Source organism: Lynx canadensis, chromosome C2, assembly GCF_007474595.2.
Source record: "Lynx canadensis isolate LIC74 chromosome C2, mLynCan4.pri.v2, whole genome shotgun sequence".
Classification (NCBI taxonomy): Eukaryota; Metazoa; Chordata; class Mammalia; order Carnivora; family Felidae; genus Lynx; species Lynx canadensis.
The window spans coordinates 98,980,230-99,000,163 of record NC_044311.2 but is presented as its reverse complement, the minus strand read 5'-3'; the positions used below and the strand labels follow the sequence as shown (position 1 = coordinate 99,000,163).

The 19,934-nt window shown below is 45.7% G+C and overlaps 1 protein-coding gene across 6 annotated transcripts in view; it reads left to right on the top strand.

The window, feature by feature from the left end:
* The window catches only part of SIDT1 (SID1 transmembrane family member 1), a 114,850-nt gene extending 96,172 nt beyond the window's left edge, over window positions 1-18,678 (top strand). For 3 of the 6 annotated variants that reach the window (XM_030330067.2, XM_030330066.2, XM_030330069.1), the window contains 10 exons: window positions 592-715; window positions 925-1,042; window positions 3,988-4,124; window positions 4,790-4,898; window positions 9,072-9,148; window positions 11,645-11,691; window positions 14,025-14,130; window positions 14,205-14,315; window positions 15,244-15,357; window positions 16,747-18,678. In XM_030330067.2, coding sequence (XP_030185927.1) covers window positions 592-715; window positions 925-1,042; window positions 3,988-4,124; window positions 4,790-4,898; window positions 9,072-9,148; window positions 11,645-11,691; window positions 14,025-14,130; window positions 14,205-14,315; window positions 15,244-15,357; window positions 16,747-16,809 — 1,006 coding nt within the window. In that variant the 3' untranslated portion in view covers window positions 16,810-18,678. Of the gene's footprint in view, window positions 1-591; window positions 716-924; window positions 1,043-3,987; window positions 4,125-4,789; window positions 4,899-7,769; window positions 7,832-9,071; window positions 9,149-11,644; window positions 11,692-14,024; window positions 14,131-14,204; window positions 14,316-15,243; window positions 15,358-16,746 lie in introns of those variants that run through there. The other 3 variants (XR_004344095.1, XM_032594754.1, XM_032594755.1) reach the window with 3 other exon arrangements.
* The last annotated feature ends 1,256 nt before the right edge of the window (window positions 18,679-19,934 follow it).

Sequence of the window (19,934 nt, the reverse complement as noted above, 5' to 3'; positions counted from 1 at the left end):
AACTTGCAGAAGGTCCCTCAACTATTAGTGATGCCAGGACCTGAACCCAGGCCTGCTGCCTCCAAGGCCATGGTCTAGCCACCAGAACATAGTGAAGTGGAAAGAACAGACTTCTTGTTCCAGAACTGAACCAGCCTCAGTTTCCTGAAATAAAGCAACTGACCATGACCGGCTGACACGTCACTATTACAGAGCTGAATATTGACACACATAGCATGGGTCCATCTATGAGAATTCCCTCTCACGGTGTAGCTGAAACACTTGGCCAAACTGCCCATCTTTGGAGCAGCTCTGTTTCCTGGGATTCATTCCATGCCAGTGTCGTCAGGATAAGAGAGGATTGGGTGGGTGTTGGGGAAGCCACACAGGCATCCCAGGGAGGAAATGGGCACGTGATCACAGGTTAGGCATTCTAAATTAAAGTAGTAGGGTTAAACATGATCTCTGATGATTTGCTAGTCCTGAAATCTTATGAAAAGTCTAGGTAGAAAACGTGGAGTGCTGAGTGTACTCACTCATTCAAGCATTCATTCATTCTCTGAATATCTTGGATCACCTCGACTCTCTCATGGTTTTCTTCTCCTCCTTTAGTGCCTTCAACAACATTCTCAGTAACCTGGGCCACGTGCTCCTGGGCTTCCTCTTCCTGCTGATAGTCTTGCGCCGAGACATTCTCCATCGCAGAGCCCTAGAAGCCAAGGACATCTTTGCCATGGTGAGGAGAGGGAGGGTAAATTGGATGTGGGAGCTAGGAAGGGTCATGGTTCCAAGAAGGATCTGCAAAGGGGAGGGACATCTGGCTTGATGGTGTGGTGATGGGTTATGTGTAATGAACAACAGGAGGCCAGAAGCTTGGGTTTCCAGATCCTGTGGTTCTGTCACTGATTGGTGTCTTTCCATTGACAACACTTTCTCCTTTTTCAGGATTATGGGATTCCTAAACACTTTGGTGTTTTCTATGCTATGGGCATCGCGTTGATGATGGAAGGAGTGCTCAGTGCTTGTTACCATGTCTGTCCTAATTACTCCAACTTCCAATTTGGTAATTAGAATTTACATCAACCACACAAATTTAAGTTATGGGAGTCCGGCCCTGGGACCCTCCACAAAATACCAAGGTCATGCATGCAAGAATTAAATATTTTATGTGAGCTAAAGTGATTCAAGGGCACTTCCCCACAGGGTGTGGTTTCTACATGTTGTACCATTTTTTCTCTCTGACCACTTTCAGACTAGAAAACACTCAACAGTGAATGATGATCCCATGACTAGATTTGCAGGTGGGCAATGGGCTAAGTATTAGGCAGCAGGGCAGATAGAATTCAACAGACACCTGGAAAGTTTCCTCAGTATAATTTGGCCTAACTTAGTAATTAGACTGCTTTGGGTCAAAAATAATAGAAAGCCCAATTCAACTGGATTAAATAATAAGGACAATTATCAGCTCACCTTCTGAAAGTCCAAAGGTGGAAAGGGCTTGCAGTTGATTTATCTGGTGGCTCTGGCTCCAATTCTCCATAATCCCTTGGGTTATGCCGAGCCTGCAGGCTGATTTTATCCTCAGGCTATCAGGAAACTCATGATGGCAAAAATAGCTACAGCAAGTCCTGGCTTCCTGTCTCTATCTACTTCATGATGTCTGGTGGTTACAGCAAGCTGGTTTCCACGAGCCTTCATTTAAGGGCAAGGAAACTTCTGGGGCGCCTGGGTGGCTCAGTCGGTTGAGTGTCTGACTTCGGCTCAGGTCATGATCTCACAGTCCGTGAGTTTGAGCCCCAAGTCGGGCTCTGTGCTGACAGCTCAGAGCCTGGAGCCTGCTTCAGATTCTGTGTCTCCCTCTCTCTCTGCCCCTTCCCTGCTCATGCTCTGTCTCTCTCTGTCTCAAAAATAAATAAAAACATTTTTAAAAGTTAAAAAAAAAAAACAAAAGAGCAAGGAAACTTCTTTGCGAACCCCCTCCCCCCCCCCAGATAACATTCTTCCACGCCTCAATAGTTTAAATAGTCATGAGCCATTCCAGAATTATTCTCCAGGTGCTGGTTAGCTCAAGCCTGGGTTGGGACATCAATCATGGTGGCAAAGGAGGCAGATCACCTTTTAGACCAGTGAGAACCATCCGACGCACCACAGGTGGGGTTAGCTTTGCTGAAACCAGTAGGCTAAAAAGGCATGCATTTCTGAATTGAAAATGGGGCTGAGGCAGTTGAGTTACTAACATGCTGTCAGGAAGGAGAAAGGTGAGAACGGGTGCCAGTAGTAGTGACCTCCACACTCAAGGAGAAGAATTTTAAGAAGTCATTTTTATCTTCGTACTCTAGCCTCTGTGGGCCCAGAACACCACAGAAATTCTCTGCCACATTTAATTTTTTTTAATTTAGAAACACTTTTAACAGAGAAAACTACAGAGAACAATATCATTCACCACTCAGAATGAACAAATGCCAACATTTAAAAATACCTGCCTTAAATCTACCTTTTTTTTTTTATTAAAAAAAATTTTTTTTAACGTTTATTCATTTTTTGAGACAGAGAGAGACAGAGCATGAACGGGGGAGGGTCAGAGAGAGGGAGACACAGAATCTGAAACAGGCTCCAGGCTCTGAGCTGTCAGCCCAGAGCCCGACGCGGGGCTCGAACTCACGGACCGCGAGATCATGACCTGAGCCGAAGTCGGCCGCTTAACCGACTGAGCCACCCAGGCGCCCCAAATCTACCTTTTAAGAAATAACACGTTGTGGGGCGCCTGGCTGGCTCAGTCAGTACAGCATGCAACGCTTGATGTCAGGGTCGTGAGTTCAAGCCCTGTGTTGTGCATGGAGATTACTTAATTAAAAAGAAGAAAAGAAGAAGAAGAAGAAGAAGAAGAAGAAGAAGAAGAAGAAGAAAGAAAATGTGACAAAGTTGAGTCCTTTGAACTGTTTTCCAAACTTATTCCCCTCTTCCATCCTCAGAGGCAACAGCTTGACTAATTTGATATTTTATCAGTCCAGTTTTTATAATTTTACTACATTTGTAGTAAATTAATATTTACCTATCAAAATATGTTCTGCAACATTTTTTCGTCCAACAATATGTTTTCAAGATTTATGAATATTGAATCAAAGACATCCAGTTCTTTCATTTATAAGGACTGTCATCTTCTGTAATAAAAATATGTATACTACATTTGTCAATTCCTCTACTGAACAACATTTAGGTGTTGCCAATATGTTGCTTTTGTAGACAGTGCTTCAGTGAACACCCTTACATACTTCTCTTTGTGCACATGTGAGAGAGGTTCCCTGGGACACCTAGAAGTAGAATGTTGGAGTCACCTGGACCAGTCACCATTTTACCAAGAACTTCCAAGTTTCTCCAGAGTATTGATTCCTACTCCCACTAGCTGCCTGAGAGTTCCCATTTCCCTATATCATCACTAATATGTTACCATCAGACATTGAAATGTTTTGCTACACTCTTGAGTAATATGGGACATTGCCTTGTTGTTCCAGTTTGCATTTCCATCACTGTCGTACAACTAAGCCACATTTAATTTCTAGCTACTTTCCATCCCTAGGCTGTAAAGCTATATATGAGCAATCAATTATATGAGCTATATATTGAACAATCAATGTGGTTATGTTTCAGGATGCGGATAAGGACCTTCCACACCCACCTAGCATTCTTTCCATGGTCACAGTGTCCTAACTGTCACCAGTATGGACTCTTGCTGTTGTTGTTGAACACCAGCATTTAAACGCAAATACCCCTGCAAGCGGGGATAGTCAATTATTTATCCTATCATCAGATACTTTTCTTCTGTGAGTGGAGTATGTGGGGTCTGGCCAGAGAATGTGCCTGTGGAGGCTGCCTTGTTGGAGGTCTCCACACAAACTGAGGGCAGCAAATATTCTAGGGCCTGAAGGCAGGGGGTTTTTCAAGACTAAAGAGAAATTGTCTGTCACCTACTGGATCCTGATTGTTTTGGCTCCCCCTGTGCGCCCTCAGACACCTCCTTCATGTACATGATCGCCGGCCTCTGCATGCTGAAGCTCTACCAGACCCGCCACCCAGACATCAATGCCAGCGCCTATGCTGCCTACGCCTCCTTCGCGGTGGTCATCACGCTCACTGTCCTCGGAGTGGTGCGTCCCTCCCCGTGGCCTTCAGCCCGCCTTTCCAAACATGCCCCCTTGGGAGGTTTTTTTGTTTTTTTGTTTTTTGTTTTGTTTTGTTTTGTTGCTGTTTATTTGGTGGACCTCAGGGGAACAGGTTTGAATTAATTACAATCCTTGGTTCCTGCCACATGGCCATCATGAGTCAATTCATGGCATTTTATTCAGTTACTTAGCTATTTATCTCTAATAATGTAATAGGCACCTGTAAAACTACCCCTGGAGAGTTCCACTGTAAAGCTGGGACCTGACTCATGTGAGAATGGAATAGAGATGTTCAAGCTGATGGGAGAGACAGACTTAAAAGAGCAGAAGCGGCTTTCTAAATGTGCAGGGACACATGTCCATTGTCTGCAGTCATTGTCAGAGCATTAGCTCCCAGCTTTAGACCTATTGCCCTTAACTGTTGTTGTTCCGTGCCTCACCCATTTCCTCCTTCTTCCATTTTTGCTTGGCCAGGTAGCCATTCTTTTTTGTGCAGTGTGATCCCTGTGAGCTCACAGAAGTTGGGGGGGGGGGGATCAAAATGCATGCACAGCTCAGTTTTTGACTCCTTATGCATACATGAGAGAATGATTTTCCGAAGTTCTGTGGGGAAAACCCCGGATGAAGGTAACCTCCATCTTTACTCCTAGGTGTTTGGAAAAAACGACCTGTGGTTCTGGATCATCTTCTCCGCAATCCATATCTTGGCATCTCTAGCCCTTAGCACCCAGATCTACTACATGGGTCGTTTCAAGATAGGTGAGTCACCTGTTGCTCTACACTAACACACTGATTAACTTACCTCAAGAAAGCATTGTCTTCGCTCACCCTAAATGGAAGTGTTGCTGGTCATCATGAACACGTGCTCTGAATTCTGGGTATTTTATAACGTCCTCTCCTGTGTAGGATTACAATGAGCTATTGCCACTGTTCTGATTCCAACTGAGAAACTAAGGTGGTCATACTCAGACCTGAGGCAGACCCCCAGCCCCAAGACCCAGTGCTTTATAACTCACAGACTTTGAAAGTGTGTTTGAAGAATGGTTGGTCAGCACTCCACTCATTCCACCTAGAGAAATAGCTTTCAGACTGTAACATTTAAAACGAGCATTTCTCTAAGTAGCCTACATGGTTATCAAGAATGAATTTTATATTGTTTTCAAATCCTGGAACTGGAGCGTTTTGAGACTTAGGAATCATAACAGGTGGGACACCTGCTGAACTACCCCGACAATGTGAATGTATCACATTAGAGCACCGCGTGCTCTATGGGACCAGCTTCTGCCCTGCTGCTGTCAGTCAGCATGCACGGGAACAGACAGATTGAAGTCATGTTAGAGCATTTAAATATCCCCAGGCCGTTCAAGGTCCAGGAAGCCACACTTAAATATTCTTTTGTATATTTCAAGAAAAATAATTGTGTATAAGCATAGGCTGAACCCTCGTATTTGCAGAGCCCAAAGCAAGAGTGTAAATAAAAGCCCACTAAAGAAAAATTTAAGTTGTAAAGCAGACTTAAAAATCTATTAAATATGTGGATAGAAGGAAGGGAGGGAGGAAGGCAGGGAAGCAGGCCAACAAACTGATAAATATATATGCCTTCATTACAACCTAGAAGGTCCAGTTCAAATTTAAAATTGTCATTTCCTCAGAAGAACACTCCAGAACATAACTGTATCGGAGAGCTGGTCCCCAGCCCCTGCCCCTCTCTTCTTCCCACGCTGGCTCTGTCCTGCATCTTAAGGGGTCTCACAAGTATGTACATGGATATTCTTGCCCAGCATTCAGCTGGCCCTTCCTTGCCCCTAGAAGTGCCCGCTCCAGGGGTACCATCTGTCCTCAGGAAGGTAGACTAAGGAAGGGGGCTATCAGGCTCTGCGAGGGGACTCAGGTCCATCTGGGCGGGGAATTCTGGGGTCTGGGAATTCAGAACGTGGCCTAGAAGGAGTATTCATTTGCCCGGCAGACCCCTTACTCACTAGGGAATGAGGGCCTTTAAAATACAGCCAGGTCTAAGAGTGATTCTACATAACCAAGTAACTTTCAGATTAGAAAGCTGAATAAAACAATTTCTCATTTTGGCAGCTTAGTTTTCCCCTGTGGCACAGTCAGTAGGTTTGCCCGTGGCAATAACAGAGCCAATGTACCTCCAAACCGCCCAGTGGAAGCATCATTAAATGGTTGTGCAGAGCATTTGGCTTGATGCTCTGGTCATGCCCCATCCTCCAGATTCAAAGGTGAGTGAAGGCATACAAAGTCAACTTTGAAAAGGAAAATAATTTGGAGCATGGTTGTTCTGGTTGCTCCCTGAGTTGGAAAAATAAACTTGAATACAGATGTATGTAACAGTGTGACCATTAATAATACATACAGGAACTTTTAATATATCTATACCACTTTTGCCCCATACAATTTTGCAATACCGTATTGGTTTACCTTCTGAAAAAGGAGAGATGTAATGTAGCATGTTATGACCATGTAATAGTCTATAGGGTCTCAACAGGAAAAAGATGTCACACAGAAAGATGAAGGTTTTAGTCACAAAGGGACTGTTCATAAGACAAGGTCAAGGTAGAGGAGAATGAACGTGGTAGTCTGGCAACCTGGGGTAAGTAGCAGAGAAACTCTCATATCCATTAGTCCAAAGGACAGGAAGGAAGTAGTTACCAAAATGTGGAAGGAGAGGACAGGAAGGAAGTAGTTACCAAAATGTGGAAGGAGAGGAAGTCACCCTGAAAGACACGGCCAGTCTGAGGCAACCTCACAGGGAGGGCAGAAGGTGGATAAGTACTCTGAGCTCACTTTTCTTCTTGTGTCCCTCCAGTCTCCTACTGGGGCTTCCCATTGTCCAAATCCATGGAGAGTGAGCAAATCCACTTACGTGGTCCTACAGTCTGGCTCGTGGGCCTGGTGCAGGACAGAGATGCGGCAAATGGGTCTGCAAGGGTAAATGGAAGACAGCCAGTGCATAGCACTACTGAGTATTTTCAGTTTCTCTACCCACCTCTTCCCGAGGTGGTCACAGACTTACCAGAGTCCAAAGGAAAATGTCCTGTTCTATGGTGACAATGATTGCATCTAAATTTAGTCCAAAGGCAGGAATCTGAGTTAGTGGACAGTGGTTCAGCCAACACCAGCCTCTCCGCCCATTTCATAAGCTGCCTTTGCTTTCTGCAATGACATACCTTCTCCGTGGCCCTCAGGCCGCACCTGCAAATGAACGTGGATACAGGAAAGGCAGCAGCAATGGGGCAGAGCATCTCCTAAGGAGGACAGAAAACCATAGAGCCACTTGCCCAGATCATGACTCTGCTACCAGAGCCCAAGGAAAGGATGGCAAGGATCACTTGTGAGAGAGAATGGATTGCAAAATGCAAGTGGTGCATAAAGGAGATAGGGAGAGACAGACTCTGATTCACTCTTTGAAGAAGAGGAAACGTCTGAACGTTTGAGACAGGCAGGAAGTTTCTGTGTTCTTTATGATGAGCAAACATTCCTTTTTTTTAATTGGAAAATAAAACTAAAGTCATCGTTTTGAGAGAAAAATAAAATGACCAGTAGTTTACCTGTTTGGCTACCTTCTTATATCATTTTCTTTTCTCATTTATTCCCTGCTTCCCACCGATTCAGATGTGTCTGACACAGGTAATGTTCAGCCACCCTTCCCAGGGCTCTAGATTGCTTTCTTAACACAGCGACCTGTGTGACTGTCTGCCAGCCTGGCTCTCTGAACACCCCTTCCAGGTTGGGCAGGATCAGCTTATGGGGAGGGGGCCAGAGAGAGGCTCAGAGGAAAGGATACACTCCAGCCCAGCCTGCCCTGCACGTCTTCTGGACTATTGCATGGACCCATCCCATCCCCTCCCTCCCTCAGTATATCTGGTCTAGTGAAGTCTGGTGAAATTGACCCCAAGGGTAAATGTGAGGAGGAATGGCATTCACAACACAGCTGGGGTCCACCTTGGTTGAAATGCTTGCTTTGAGCAGACCTCAGCCTTGCCTGTGATGTCTACGAGTGTAGACTATTCACAGAAAGACAGCTCCACCTGTGACCCTCACTCTGTTCATAGAACAATTGTAACACACACATGTGCTGTGTTTCATTCTATGCTTTTGAAGGATCGCATTTGAAAATTCTTCCCGATCTTTTGCTCTCCATCGTAACTTGCATTCCTTTGATTACTGTTGCAGTACAAGTTTAGACTCTCTGAATGTGCTCCATAGACTTCAGTGTCCCTTGGCTCAATTCTTACTGACTTACAACCACATGGAGAAATACAGATTCGAATTTTTACAGGCTAAGATTTCCCATCCTCTAGAGAAAGCAGATGTTTTAAGGTACCTGGAGGGGCCCCATAACATCTCTGCTATAAAGGAAACACCTCTGCACTAAACTGTACACAAAGGGGAACTTAGCTGATGGAAACGATAGAGGCACTGGCCGGCCACTCAAATTATTTGTGAGCATTTGTCACATGGGTCCACCTCACTTGCCTTTTTCTGCAGTATGATGCCTGGATACAGCACACCTTACAGGACAGCACAGGCATGTACAGGCACAATTTTTTTTAATTTTAATTTTTTAAACGTTTTTTCATTTTTGAGAGAGAGAGGGAGAGGGACAGAGAGAGAGGGGAACAGAGGATCCAAAGTGGGCCCTGCACTGACAGCAGCAAGCCTGACGCAGGACTCAAACTCACAAACCGTGAGGTCATGACCTGAGCCAAATTTGGATATTTAACTGACTGAGCCACCGGGGCGCCCCACAGTCACCATTTTTTAAAGCAAACATCTGTTGCTGACCTAATAAGTACAAAGCACCATTTTTATAAGGTGAAGATGACATCATCTTGGCCCTAAAATCTTGGGCCGTATGGGAGTATTCTGTAGTATCTCTGACTAAGCCTTACTATGCAATTGTGTCATCGGCAGATCTGGGGATTTTCCGAAGGGCCGCTATGGTGTTCTACACGGACTTCGTCCAGCAGTGCAGCCGGCCTCTGTATATGGTACGTGCGTGCTCCTGTGTGCCTTGGCCTTGTCCCAGAGAGAAGGGGAACAGTATGAGGGGCAGGCTCGGGGCAGACACTCAGGTTCCCTAAATCAAGAAGGCCAGATGGCCCAGGGTGGCTGAGCTCCAAGTAGGGGGAAGAAGCATGTTCCTTACTCTTCTTCTTGCTCATAAAAAACAGACTGGGATAGATCCATTTTTATACATGAAATACTGCTAGTGTTTAAAGAAGAAATCTGTGTATACATACAAAACTACGGAACAGTGACAGTTGCTATGGGGAAGGATCAAGGCAGGGTGTCATCCAAAGAGGTATGACTATTTCACTTGTGGAAGTGCAAAGGGTACTCACTGGATAATTATACCATGACAGCAGGCATAAACCAGGCTTGTCCCAAGAAAACTGGGCATCTGTCACTCCGGTTGCTTTCATCAAGAACTGAACACTTTCAGGGGCACCTCGGTGGCTCAGTCGGTTAAGCATCCGACTTCAACTCAGGTCATGATCTCACAGTTCACAAGTTTGAGCCCCGCATCGGGCTCTGGGCTGACAGCTCAGGGCCTGGAGCCTGTTTCAGATTCTGTGTCTCCCTCTCTCTGACCCTCCCCCGTTCATGCTCTGTCTCTCTCTTTCTCAAAAATAAATAAACATTAAAAACTTTTTTTAAAAAAGAACTTAACACTTGCCACACCATACACTGGTTTGATTTGTGTACATTGTTTGATTTTTACAGTAAGCAAGGATATTTTCTTCAAAATTGTGGTTATTACTTACTGGTTGAAATGCAAGTTCTAAAAATTCTCCATCACTGTTTTCAGCATATCATACATTTCTACCCTAGGCAGAAGGATTGGGACCCTGGTCCCAGCTATATCTTGGCTCTCTGGCCAGTGAGTGACCTTAGGAAGGCCACATACGTGCTGGGAGCCATTACCCCAACCTTTCCACCATGCTGTGGTCAGAATTCCTGATACTGTTTGGGCCTGACACACAGGAGTTCACGAAGTACCTGCTAATAATTTATGATCAAATAGTTTACGATCATATTGACATAAAGGAATATGAGAATGTTTTCACCCTCTAGAGCTTGGGCAGGAACTCTATTGAGGGGACTGAGGCTGAAGGGTTTTATTTACATGAGAACTTAAAAACCCAGTAGGGCTGGGGCTCCTGGGTGGCTCAGTTGGTTAAGCGTCCGACTTTGGCTCAGGTCATGATCTCGTGGTTTGTGGGTTTGAGCCCCATGTTGGGCTCTGTGCTGATAGCTCAGAGCATGGAGCCTGCTTCAGATTTTTTATGTCTCCCTCTCTCTGCCCCTCCCCTGCTTGTGCATATGTTCTCTCTCTCCCTCTCTCTCTCTCTAAGAATAAATAAATATTTAAAAAAAAAAAATCAGTAGGACCTGTGAGTATTTTGAGAGTTAAGCCTGCCTTAGCTGTGAGCCATGAGAAGCAATTAATGTTTTGTTTGTTTGTTTACTCACATTATGTGATGCAGACTGTCTTTTTTTCTAGCAGACTATTTTTCTTTTATTTTTTTTAATGTTTATTTTTGAGAGAAAGAGAGAGAGAGAGAGAGACAGAGTGTGAGCAGAGGAGGGGCAGAGAGAGAGGGAGACACAGAATTGGAAGCAGGCTCCAGGCTGTCACCACAGAGCCCGATGCAGGGCTTGAACCCATGAACCGTGACATCATGACCTGAGCCAAAGTCGGATGCTTACCCAACTGAGCCACCCAGGCGCCCCAGAGCTAATTTTTTTAAAGGAAGATATTTCCTCCAAGCTAGATGGATCACCCACAAAGACAGAGAATCAGCACTTTTAAATAGTCCATGAGGACATGCAAGTTAAAGTACAATCAGATGCCACCTGAAAGTTTTACATTGTATGCAAAGAAGCAGGGCCAGGTTGTGAATTAATCTCTATCAGAGGAACTTTCCTTTGAGATGGACCTCTCCTAGTTCACCCACCACCAACATCTTTAGTGTTAAGGCTGTGTGTTTAGAGACCGGGAGCCTGAGCGTTGCAGGACCTCCTTGGAGTCAGAGTAATGGAGAGGAAACGGGAGCCAAACGGGTGAGGCCTGAGAGCTGCCTCGTGGCTCGCTAAGTAACAGCGCAGGAAAACAGTGCTGGATTACATTACAGCAACGGCAGAATTCTTTTCACTACCGAGTAATCTGCACACATCACCAACTTCCTCAAGAAGTGGGGCCGGGGTGCCCAGCTACCCTACACACTGGTGGGGGAAACAGTAAGAGTCCTGCTTTACTCACCGTGTTTTCTTTAACAGACACAAAGTCACATCCGTTCACAGACCGAGGCCTCGCCATTTGTTCCCATAGGAGATTAGTGTCCGCCTGCAGGCACAGCTCTCTTAGAACCATGGAAACTCTTTTCACCAGGCAATTGTTTCCCCATAATTGATGCTGCCCCTACAAGTAGGTCAAAAGAAAAGAGATGTGTGCAGTCTCTCATCTGATGTTTTCTCTCCAGGATAGAATGGTGTTGCTCATCGTGGGGAATCTGGTTAACTGGTCCTTGTAAGTAGTCTTAGGAAGACACGTTTTTCTCTTTATTGATGTCTGTAACACGGCGGTTTAGCTTTCCTTGGCTGTCATTTATATAAAGAAATGTGAAATTAAGGAGCGTGTAGGACTGTGCTTGCCCTAGGGACTTGGAAGAAAGGTATTTTTCCTCCACAAAGAACACACTAGGAAGCCTTGTGTACCAACGGTGGTCTCTTTTAAAGTGCTGCATTCAGCACCTTGATGCATTGAGCTCATTTGCGCCACAAGACCAACATCAAATCTGTTATCAACATGGATAGACTACGTAGATAGTTAGATGCTAGAGATTATTCTAAAAGTTACAAACATGAAGCATAGTTTTAAAGTCTTGTAGAACTTTCCGTCAAGGCTACCCAGTAGACATTTCCCTTTCTTACTAAATGTGTGTGTGCTTGCGTGTGTGCATGAGCGTGTGTGTGTATAAGTCTCTTTCCTCTTTATTTCTTGCCCTATAGTTCTCAATCTTCCTACTGCACCAATATCCCTTTTCTTCTTTTCCCTAATTATTACCTGGGCTTTTTTCCCTCCGATGGCTTCAAAATAGAACAGTACAACAGACCTATATTTTTGTTATCTGTAACTATTTTATACAACCTACTCTCAACTTTAAAATGTGAGTAAGTGAGCTGTTTCATTAGTCTACCCCAAGTCAGTAAGTTTAGTTGCTTTTATTAGTGGTTCTTAGCTGATATGCTAAAAAGGTCAGTGACCTTTGATAGAAAGATGACTCCTGCCACCCTTTAAGACATGAAAGGATTGAAAACAGAGGCGTACCTTCAGGTAAAGCCAGAATCGGGTTTTGAGAATTCAAATCTTACTTGGGGCATATGCTTGTGGAAGAAATTTCCCATTATGTAGTCACCCAGCGATTACCTCGGGGTAAGCGCCATGCCTGTGAAGGACCCCTCCCTGATGTAGAGACACGTCGAGATGGGTGATTCTTGGCAGTGGTCACCTGTGGCACTCTTCTTGACCTCTCTTTTAGGGAGGACCCCACAGTCCTGATGACTCTGTAAGATAGGGTACAGGGTGCTCGTGGGAGAAAAGGGACCAGCCCCTTGATAATGAGCACCTGATAACTATGTCCCCAGTGCTCACAAACACCTGGCTTGTCCCCACCCCTCCCATGACCAAAACCAAACCCACGATCTGCTCACAAGACAAGGTAAATGGCCTCTCTTTTCTTACACAGGCGCTCTTTGGGCAGCAAGGTCTGCAGGGATGAATGGGGTGTGACAACACACCGGCACTATGGGAACCTGGTGGAGGGTTGGCTTCCTCTTTGTTTCTCCATCCTCAGTTTCCCATGGACACTACAAGACATGGAGTGACTTCATGTGAATCTTGAATGTTATTTTAAAAGAAATTTGGGGGGAAAAAGCAGTGCTAAACCCCAACCAAACTAAACTTCAGTATTTTTTTTTAATTTTTTTTTAACGTTTATTTATTTTTGAGACAGAGAGAGACAGAGCATGAACGGGGGAGGGGCAGAGAGAGAGGGAGACACAGAGCCGGAAGCAGGCTCCAGGCTCTGAGCCATCAGCCCAGAGCCTGACGCGGGGCTCGAACTCATGGACCGCGAGATCGTGACCTGAGCTGAAGTCAGACGCTTAACCAACTGAGCCACCCAGGCGCCCCTAAACTTCAGTATTAATGTAAAAACCATAGGGGAGCCCGAGTGGCTCAGTCGGTTGAGCTTCCAACTCTAGATTTCAGCTCAGGTCACGATCTCATGGTCAAGGGATCAAGCCCCGGGTCCAGTTCCATGCTGGATGTGGGGCCTGCTTGGGATTCTGTCACTCTCCCTCTCTCTCTGCCCCTCCCCCGCTCATGCTCTCTCTCTCTCTCTCTCTCTCTCTCTCAAAAATAAACAAACATTTTTAAATGAATAAATAAATAATAAAAACCATAGACAGTTTTTTGTTGATAATGTGTGGCAAGACAATTTCGAGATAATTCTATTTCTAGTTCTAGTCTAATGAATTAATCTTAAATGCAAAAAAAGAGAAAAGCATAATACGCCTGAAGGTAGTGATTTATTCATTGCACTGTTCTTTGTAATGAAAAGCCGCAAGGCAAAAGGAAAACTATTTCAACTAGAGAGGAAAGAGGATTGTGGTACATCCACTTATGGGAACCTTACAATCATCAAAAATGCCAGGTCTGAAGGAGGTGTCGTAATTTACTTGCATTAGAGGTTTTTTTTTTTTTTTTTAACTCCCTTCCTCCCCAAAGTGGAGGTGAAAAAGCCAACAATGTTATAAACCCAGCTTGATGCCTACATACTAATCCCTCCCTGCACCCAGCGCCCTCTTTGGACTGATCTATCGACCCCGGGACTTCGCTTCCTACATGCTGGGGATCTTCATCTGTAACCTGCTGCTCTACCTGGCCTTTTACATCATCATGAAGGTGAGAGTGGGCACCGGGAGCCGCCTGCCCTGGGTCCGAAAAGGCCACGAGCTGCATCTGCTTTCCATCCACAGCTCCGCAGCTCGGAGAAGCTCCTCCCCATCCCGCTCTTCTGCATCGTGGCCACGGCTGTGGTGTGGGCCTCCGCTCTGTATTTTTTCTTCCAGAATCTCAGCAGCTGGGAGGTAAGAGGGCAGTTTTCTTTTCAGAGGAAATGTTCTCCCTCCCTCTTGCCTTTTTGATCTTCCTACTTCCCTCTCCGTGTGCTTGTTGCTGTTTGTCTTTGAAATGAAAGCTTTCTCTAAAAGGGATGGTGTTTAATGTCCACACATAAATGGCATGCTGTCGTCATTGTCAGAGTAGGCCTCATCAAGGTGTGAGCCCTCCAAACAGGGCAGATTGGATGCTCATTACGTGTTGTATTATGACTCTCTTGCCCATGGATATTTAACGTGTGCCAAACCTTCATTACTGTATCTTCTCATAATCCTATCCATAAACAAATACCCAGCTGCAGGTGTTTATAAATCCATTGCATAGATGGGAAAACTGAGGCCTAGGAAATAAGTGATACATTGAGTAGCAGAAAGGAAGCCTCAGCTCTCCATCACAATCAATTTTAGAACATTTGTTATCACTCCCGAAAGAAAGCCTGCCCACTAGGAGTCGCTCTCCGTTTCTCCCTAAACCACCAGCCATGGGCAACCACTAATCTATCTTTGGTCTCTATAGATCTGCCTGTTCTGGACATTTCATACACATGGAATCATACCATATGTGATCTTGAAGTCTAGCTTATCCATTCATCCATGTGGTAGCATATATTGGTACTTCATGTCTTTTTAATTGCTGAATAATTTTCCATCGTATGCATGCAGCACATTTTACCTATCATTAGTTGAGGGACATTTAGATTGTTTCCACTCTTTGGCTCTTATGAGTGTGGCCGCTGTGAACATTGTGTACAAGTTTTCGTGTGGACTAATGTTTTCTTGGAAGCTAACTTTTTGGGCCGGGCATCCAATAGCATTTTTGTAGCTTTCTGGATGCTCAGCCCTCTAAACAGTTGAACTGTAGGAGTGCTCACCCACATTCTGCCTCACCTTCCTCCAGGGAACCCCAGCCGAATCCCGGGAGAAGAACCGGGAGTGTATCCTGCTCGGTTTCTTTGATGACCATGACATCTGGCACTTCCTCTCTGCCACAGCCCTGTTTTTCTCATTCTTGGTGAGTTTATAATACCTGTCTGTCAATTTCTTCTCTCTTCACATCCTGTACTTTCTTCCCCTGCGTTCCTTACTTTTTTGTATTTCTAACTTCTCTAATTCCTCATTATAATTTAATATACAGATTCTCTTATATCTTTTTTTCACATTATATCCTTCAGTTAGATCTTTATTTTCATTTCCCTTTTACTCTCCAATATTTCAAGATACAGAGTTAACAAAATGATTTTCCTTAAATGGCACAACGTTTGGACTGAATCGGTTATTAGAACTCACATGCCCAGAATCGCCCCAGGAATCACTTCTGGCACTCATTCAAATTTCAGTAACATTAGATTCTTCCTTCTTGTGCTCACATTCCTCCTCCTCTTCCAGTCTCACTGAATATCCCACAGATATTTTACAAGTTTCTGGAGCGGCTGGGGATAGCAGCCAGGTCTCTTGCTTCTAACCAGTCTGTCCCAGATGTCTCCTGTAATCCTTCCATTTCTTGTGGCCCAAACACCTTTCCAGAAGCTATGCATACTCTAACAATGGATGATCACTGCTGGCTTCCTTTCATCCTAATTTAGACTTTTCCAAATTAAAAGTCCGCTGTGCCTGTGCACAGGTAGCAAGCAGGAGACCTGTGCTCCCAGCACTGCTCACGGTGACCGGGCTCTGCCGCCACACGGCCTCGAGAGTGGAGCGGGGCTGCCCCCTCGTGGCCAGCTGGGGAAGTTCAACAATCTGTATAAACCTCACTCCTCGTGACGTGTAGTTTTGATGAACAACACCTTCATGAGAGAGACAGAGACCACAAAAGTGGAGTGAAAGTTTCCATGTGAAGAGAGTGGTGGCAGAGGGAGCTGAAAATGGAGGCGGAGTATACATTGCTTGTATAGCAATACTCTATGCAACAAGATTTCCTTTCCTCTAGATCTTGGGCCACATGTCCCCTTTTAAGTAATGACTTCCCTGGCCACCCCATCAGCACTTTTTTTCAACCTTTCCCTACCCCATACTTCCTATACTCCCTCCATAGTTTAATTTTTGTTACTATTTCATTACATATTATTATCTAGTACACTGGACTTTGCATACATCACTAACATGGCTATATTGTCCCCATTTGCTTCATGTCTGAAGCTCTCTCAAATGTAAGCTCCAGGAAGGTAGGGAGTTTTGTCTCTGGCATCTAGAATAGCACATAATAGGCCCTTGGTACACATCGGAATTAATAGATGAACTAGGTGATCAGAATTGCCCTTGTAGAGCACAGCACTGCAGACAGCCACAGAGGACAGGAAGGCGCTTGTGCTGTCAACCCAGGTGAGTCTCAGAGAGGAAGCTGGGCTTACTGTGGCTGTGACCGTGCACTGCTTTCATTCCTCCACCCCTCCCATTCCAGGTTTTGTTAACCCTGGATGATGACCTGGACGTGGTTCGGAGGGACCAGATCCCTGTCTTCTGAGCCTCCAGCACTAAGAAAGGGAGGGGGAGCAATCGATCTCGGTGCTGTTTCATGAAAATACAGGGACCGCAGCAAAGTCACCACTGCCAAATGCTCCACTCACCTCGTCAGGTCAACTTGGTGTGCGCTCACACAGGGAGGACAGGGGCAGGAGGGAGATTCAAGCCTGCAAGAAGGGAGGCGGAGGGGAAGCCACGGGTCTGGACAGAGGCAATCCCTGAAGAGTCTAGAGACACCCATCCCCTTGTGTTTGCAGCCCTGAGCTAAACGTGGACACAAGCTGCATCCAAGTCAACTCTGTCTTGGGACCCCTCCCGCCCTCCTCTGAGACTCACCGGCAAGGACAGAGTGATGCTGCCCTCTTCTGTCCAGCTGCCTCCAGGCCCGGAGAGGCCAGCAGCTCAGATCTCCTGCCCAGACACTTTTTAGATGGGCCCCCTTCGCACCCCCACGGTATCTGCTGCTTGACACATCCCAGAGCACCAACTCGCTTCTCCAGGGTCCAGGGGTGATACAGCTCCTCAGAGTCTGGTAGAGGGCTGAACCCACGCCCTAGGGCTTAGTAGGACCAGCTAGTCACCTCCTTGGAAGGAACGCTGTATGCGTCCCCCAGGTTCCTGACCCCATTAGAAGGGCTCTGGATTGGGCTTTGTCACACACTCGTCCTAACAGGTAACTGTTCCCAGGACCAAGGCTTGGGTGCTCACCTACTTGTTAGTGTCTTCATGCCACCGCTGTGTGTTGACCCCACAACTGAGGCTCTACTTTCCTGGGTTAGGCCCCGGCGTTCTCTCACCAGCTCCAAAAACTCTTCTAGCAGCAGAAGGATTGAGAGAAATGACCGACAGGCCTAAGAGACTGGTGACATCAGCCTCCAGCAAACAGACCTCACCCTAAGGAAGTGGGTGCCTAGAGCACATGCAGCAAAGCTGAAATTGCCTCCTCGAGCGTCCAACTCTAACAGCTCGATTCTGTGCCCATGTCACCTGTGGGGAATAAATAATTGTTCAAACCAGGGATGCTGCATTGGGGGTCCTCTGCCACCGACCAAGCCCCTTACCTGTCACTTGAGGCAGGTTAGGGCCTCCAGATTTTCTCTCTGAAGTTCTCTAGAAGTAACTCTCAGGATGAACACTTTTACTCATCCTCTTGAGTTGCAGAGAGCAAGCTGATTGAGGATTGCTTCTTGGTTGCACCAGATTCTCATTCTCTCGCCAGCAAGGTGCTGCAAAGCCCACTTCACTGCCACCGTCTGACATCTCTGCCCCTGCCACGCCCCATTTGGACCACGCACCCGTGGTACCTGGAGGAAGATGTAATCAGAAAAGAGACATATGAATGTGCACCCTATATATATTTGCTGTGAAGTTGAAGTCACCTGTCACCTCTGCTTTCCTGATCGTTCATTAGGGAAATGGATCAGGCGTCCTTTTTGTTTAAAAAAGTATTACTCTGTCTCTAAAATATTTGTATAATGTTCAAAGTCACATTGCAGAAGTTTCAATAGCAAACTTTCCCGGATTTTAAAAACACAAAGATGCTTTTAATGAAACTTTTTGTGATTGTCTTTTCTAAAATGACCCCAAACTTATCATTGCTTTTCTACTATTCTTCCTTCCTTAAAAACTGTTGGCTTCCATAGGCTATATAAAGTCCACCTATAAAAATAGTTGTGATAGTCTAACATCTAAAACAAATTTCGAATCCATTTAATAATGGCTCATTTGACCTAATTCTTTTATTTTAATGCACTGATGGCTTCAATCAAAAAAAAAAAAAAGGTGCACTAAGGAAATGTGGACAAAGTCTGTTCAAGTGGCCCTGTGGCCCAAAGTGAATAAATTGTGAGATGCGTTACCTGGTCCAGCAGCTTGTTTGGAAATGTATCTGTGGGAATGGGGAGGGGGCTCTGAACTGTGTTGTGCTGCGGTGTTCTTGACCATTTACTCCCATCATGTCTATATTATGCTGTAAACTCACACACTGTGGTCAGTTCCCTTCTCTGCAGCAGGACTAAAAACCCAGACCAAGCCTGCTCCAACAACTATCAATTCTAAATGTAGTTGTTGCTACTTCTCTCTACAGTATGAATGTCATGGCTGGAGGACATGAGAAAGTTGTCCGACTGCATCCGTGGTTGATAGGAATGCCGGGGTGGAGGGGGGCAGCCTCCCAGCTGAATGGTCCCTTGTCCCTGTGTAGAACAATGCCCACGCAACTTTTGTCTGTGCTCGTGGACTTCGCTCTTTAAAGAGAAGGGAAGATTAATCTGAAAGCCAAGTTCAGCCAGAGGGTAACCGGAGAAAACAGCCACTGTGAAGAGGTTTTTGGCAGACGAGGCACAGAAGTAATAGGAGTAGGTCAGCTGGAGCAGGACCGAGATGTGGCAGCCAGGGGAGCAAAGCTGTGCGCATAAAAAAATGACCTCTTCACACCTCTGACAAATGCTGGAGAGGCAAGTCCACCTGTTGACGTTGGATGGTTGAGGGATTAGCCTGATTTTATTTTAGCAGCAGGAGAAGCCAGTGGAAAACCAGAGTCTATCTGGGGAAGGGACTTTCCATGACTGAAGGAGATCACCAAGCCAGCTCCTGGTGCAAAGAAAGTGGCAGCTGCTTCCTTTGTAGCTCTGAGCAGCCACCAGAATGTTCTGTGAGATCACAAAATGCCTGTGTCGGTAAATCAAATAACATCCAAAATGTTTCTCATTCTGGGAGATAGTCTCTCTGTGTAAAACTTAGGGGAAAGGGAGAAACAGAGATAAACATTATTCACAGAAGGAACAGGGGAGCCTGGAAAGATTCTTGAGTCAGATTTTCATCCAAGTATGTTCATGTGCTCACTGTGTGACCTCAGGCAAGTTGCTGGAACACTCCGATCCTTGCCTGACACATCCACTTGACAGTACATTAGGGGACAAAAGTAGAGACATGCAGAGCACCAGGAGTAGTGCCAGGACAGAGAAGATTGTCACCCCGTCCCTCTTGAATCCCACGGGGGGGGGGGGGGGGGCAGGGCAAGAGCGGGTCTCTCCACTGGGCTGGCATCTCTCTCCTCTAGAGGCTCTCCACTGAAATCTGCTGTCCTGTTTCCTGTCCTCAGTTCCAGGAGGCCCTGAAGGGTTT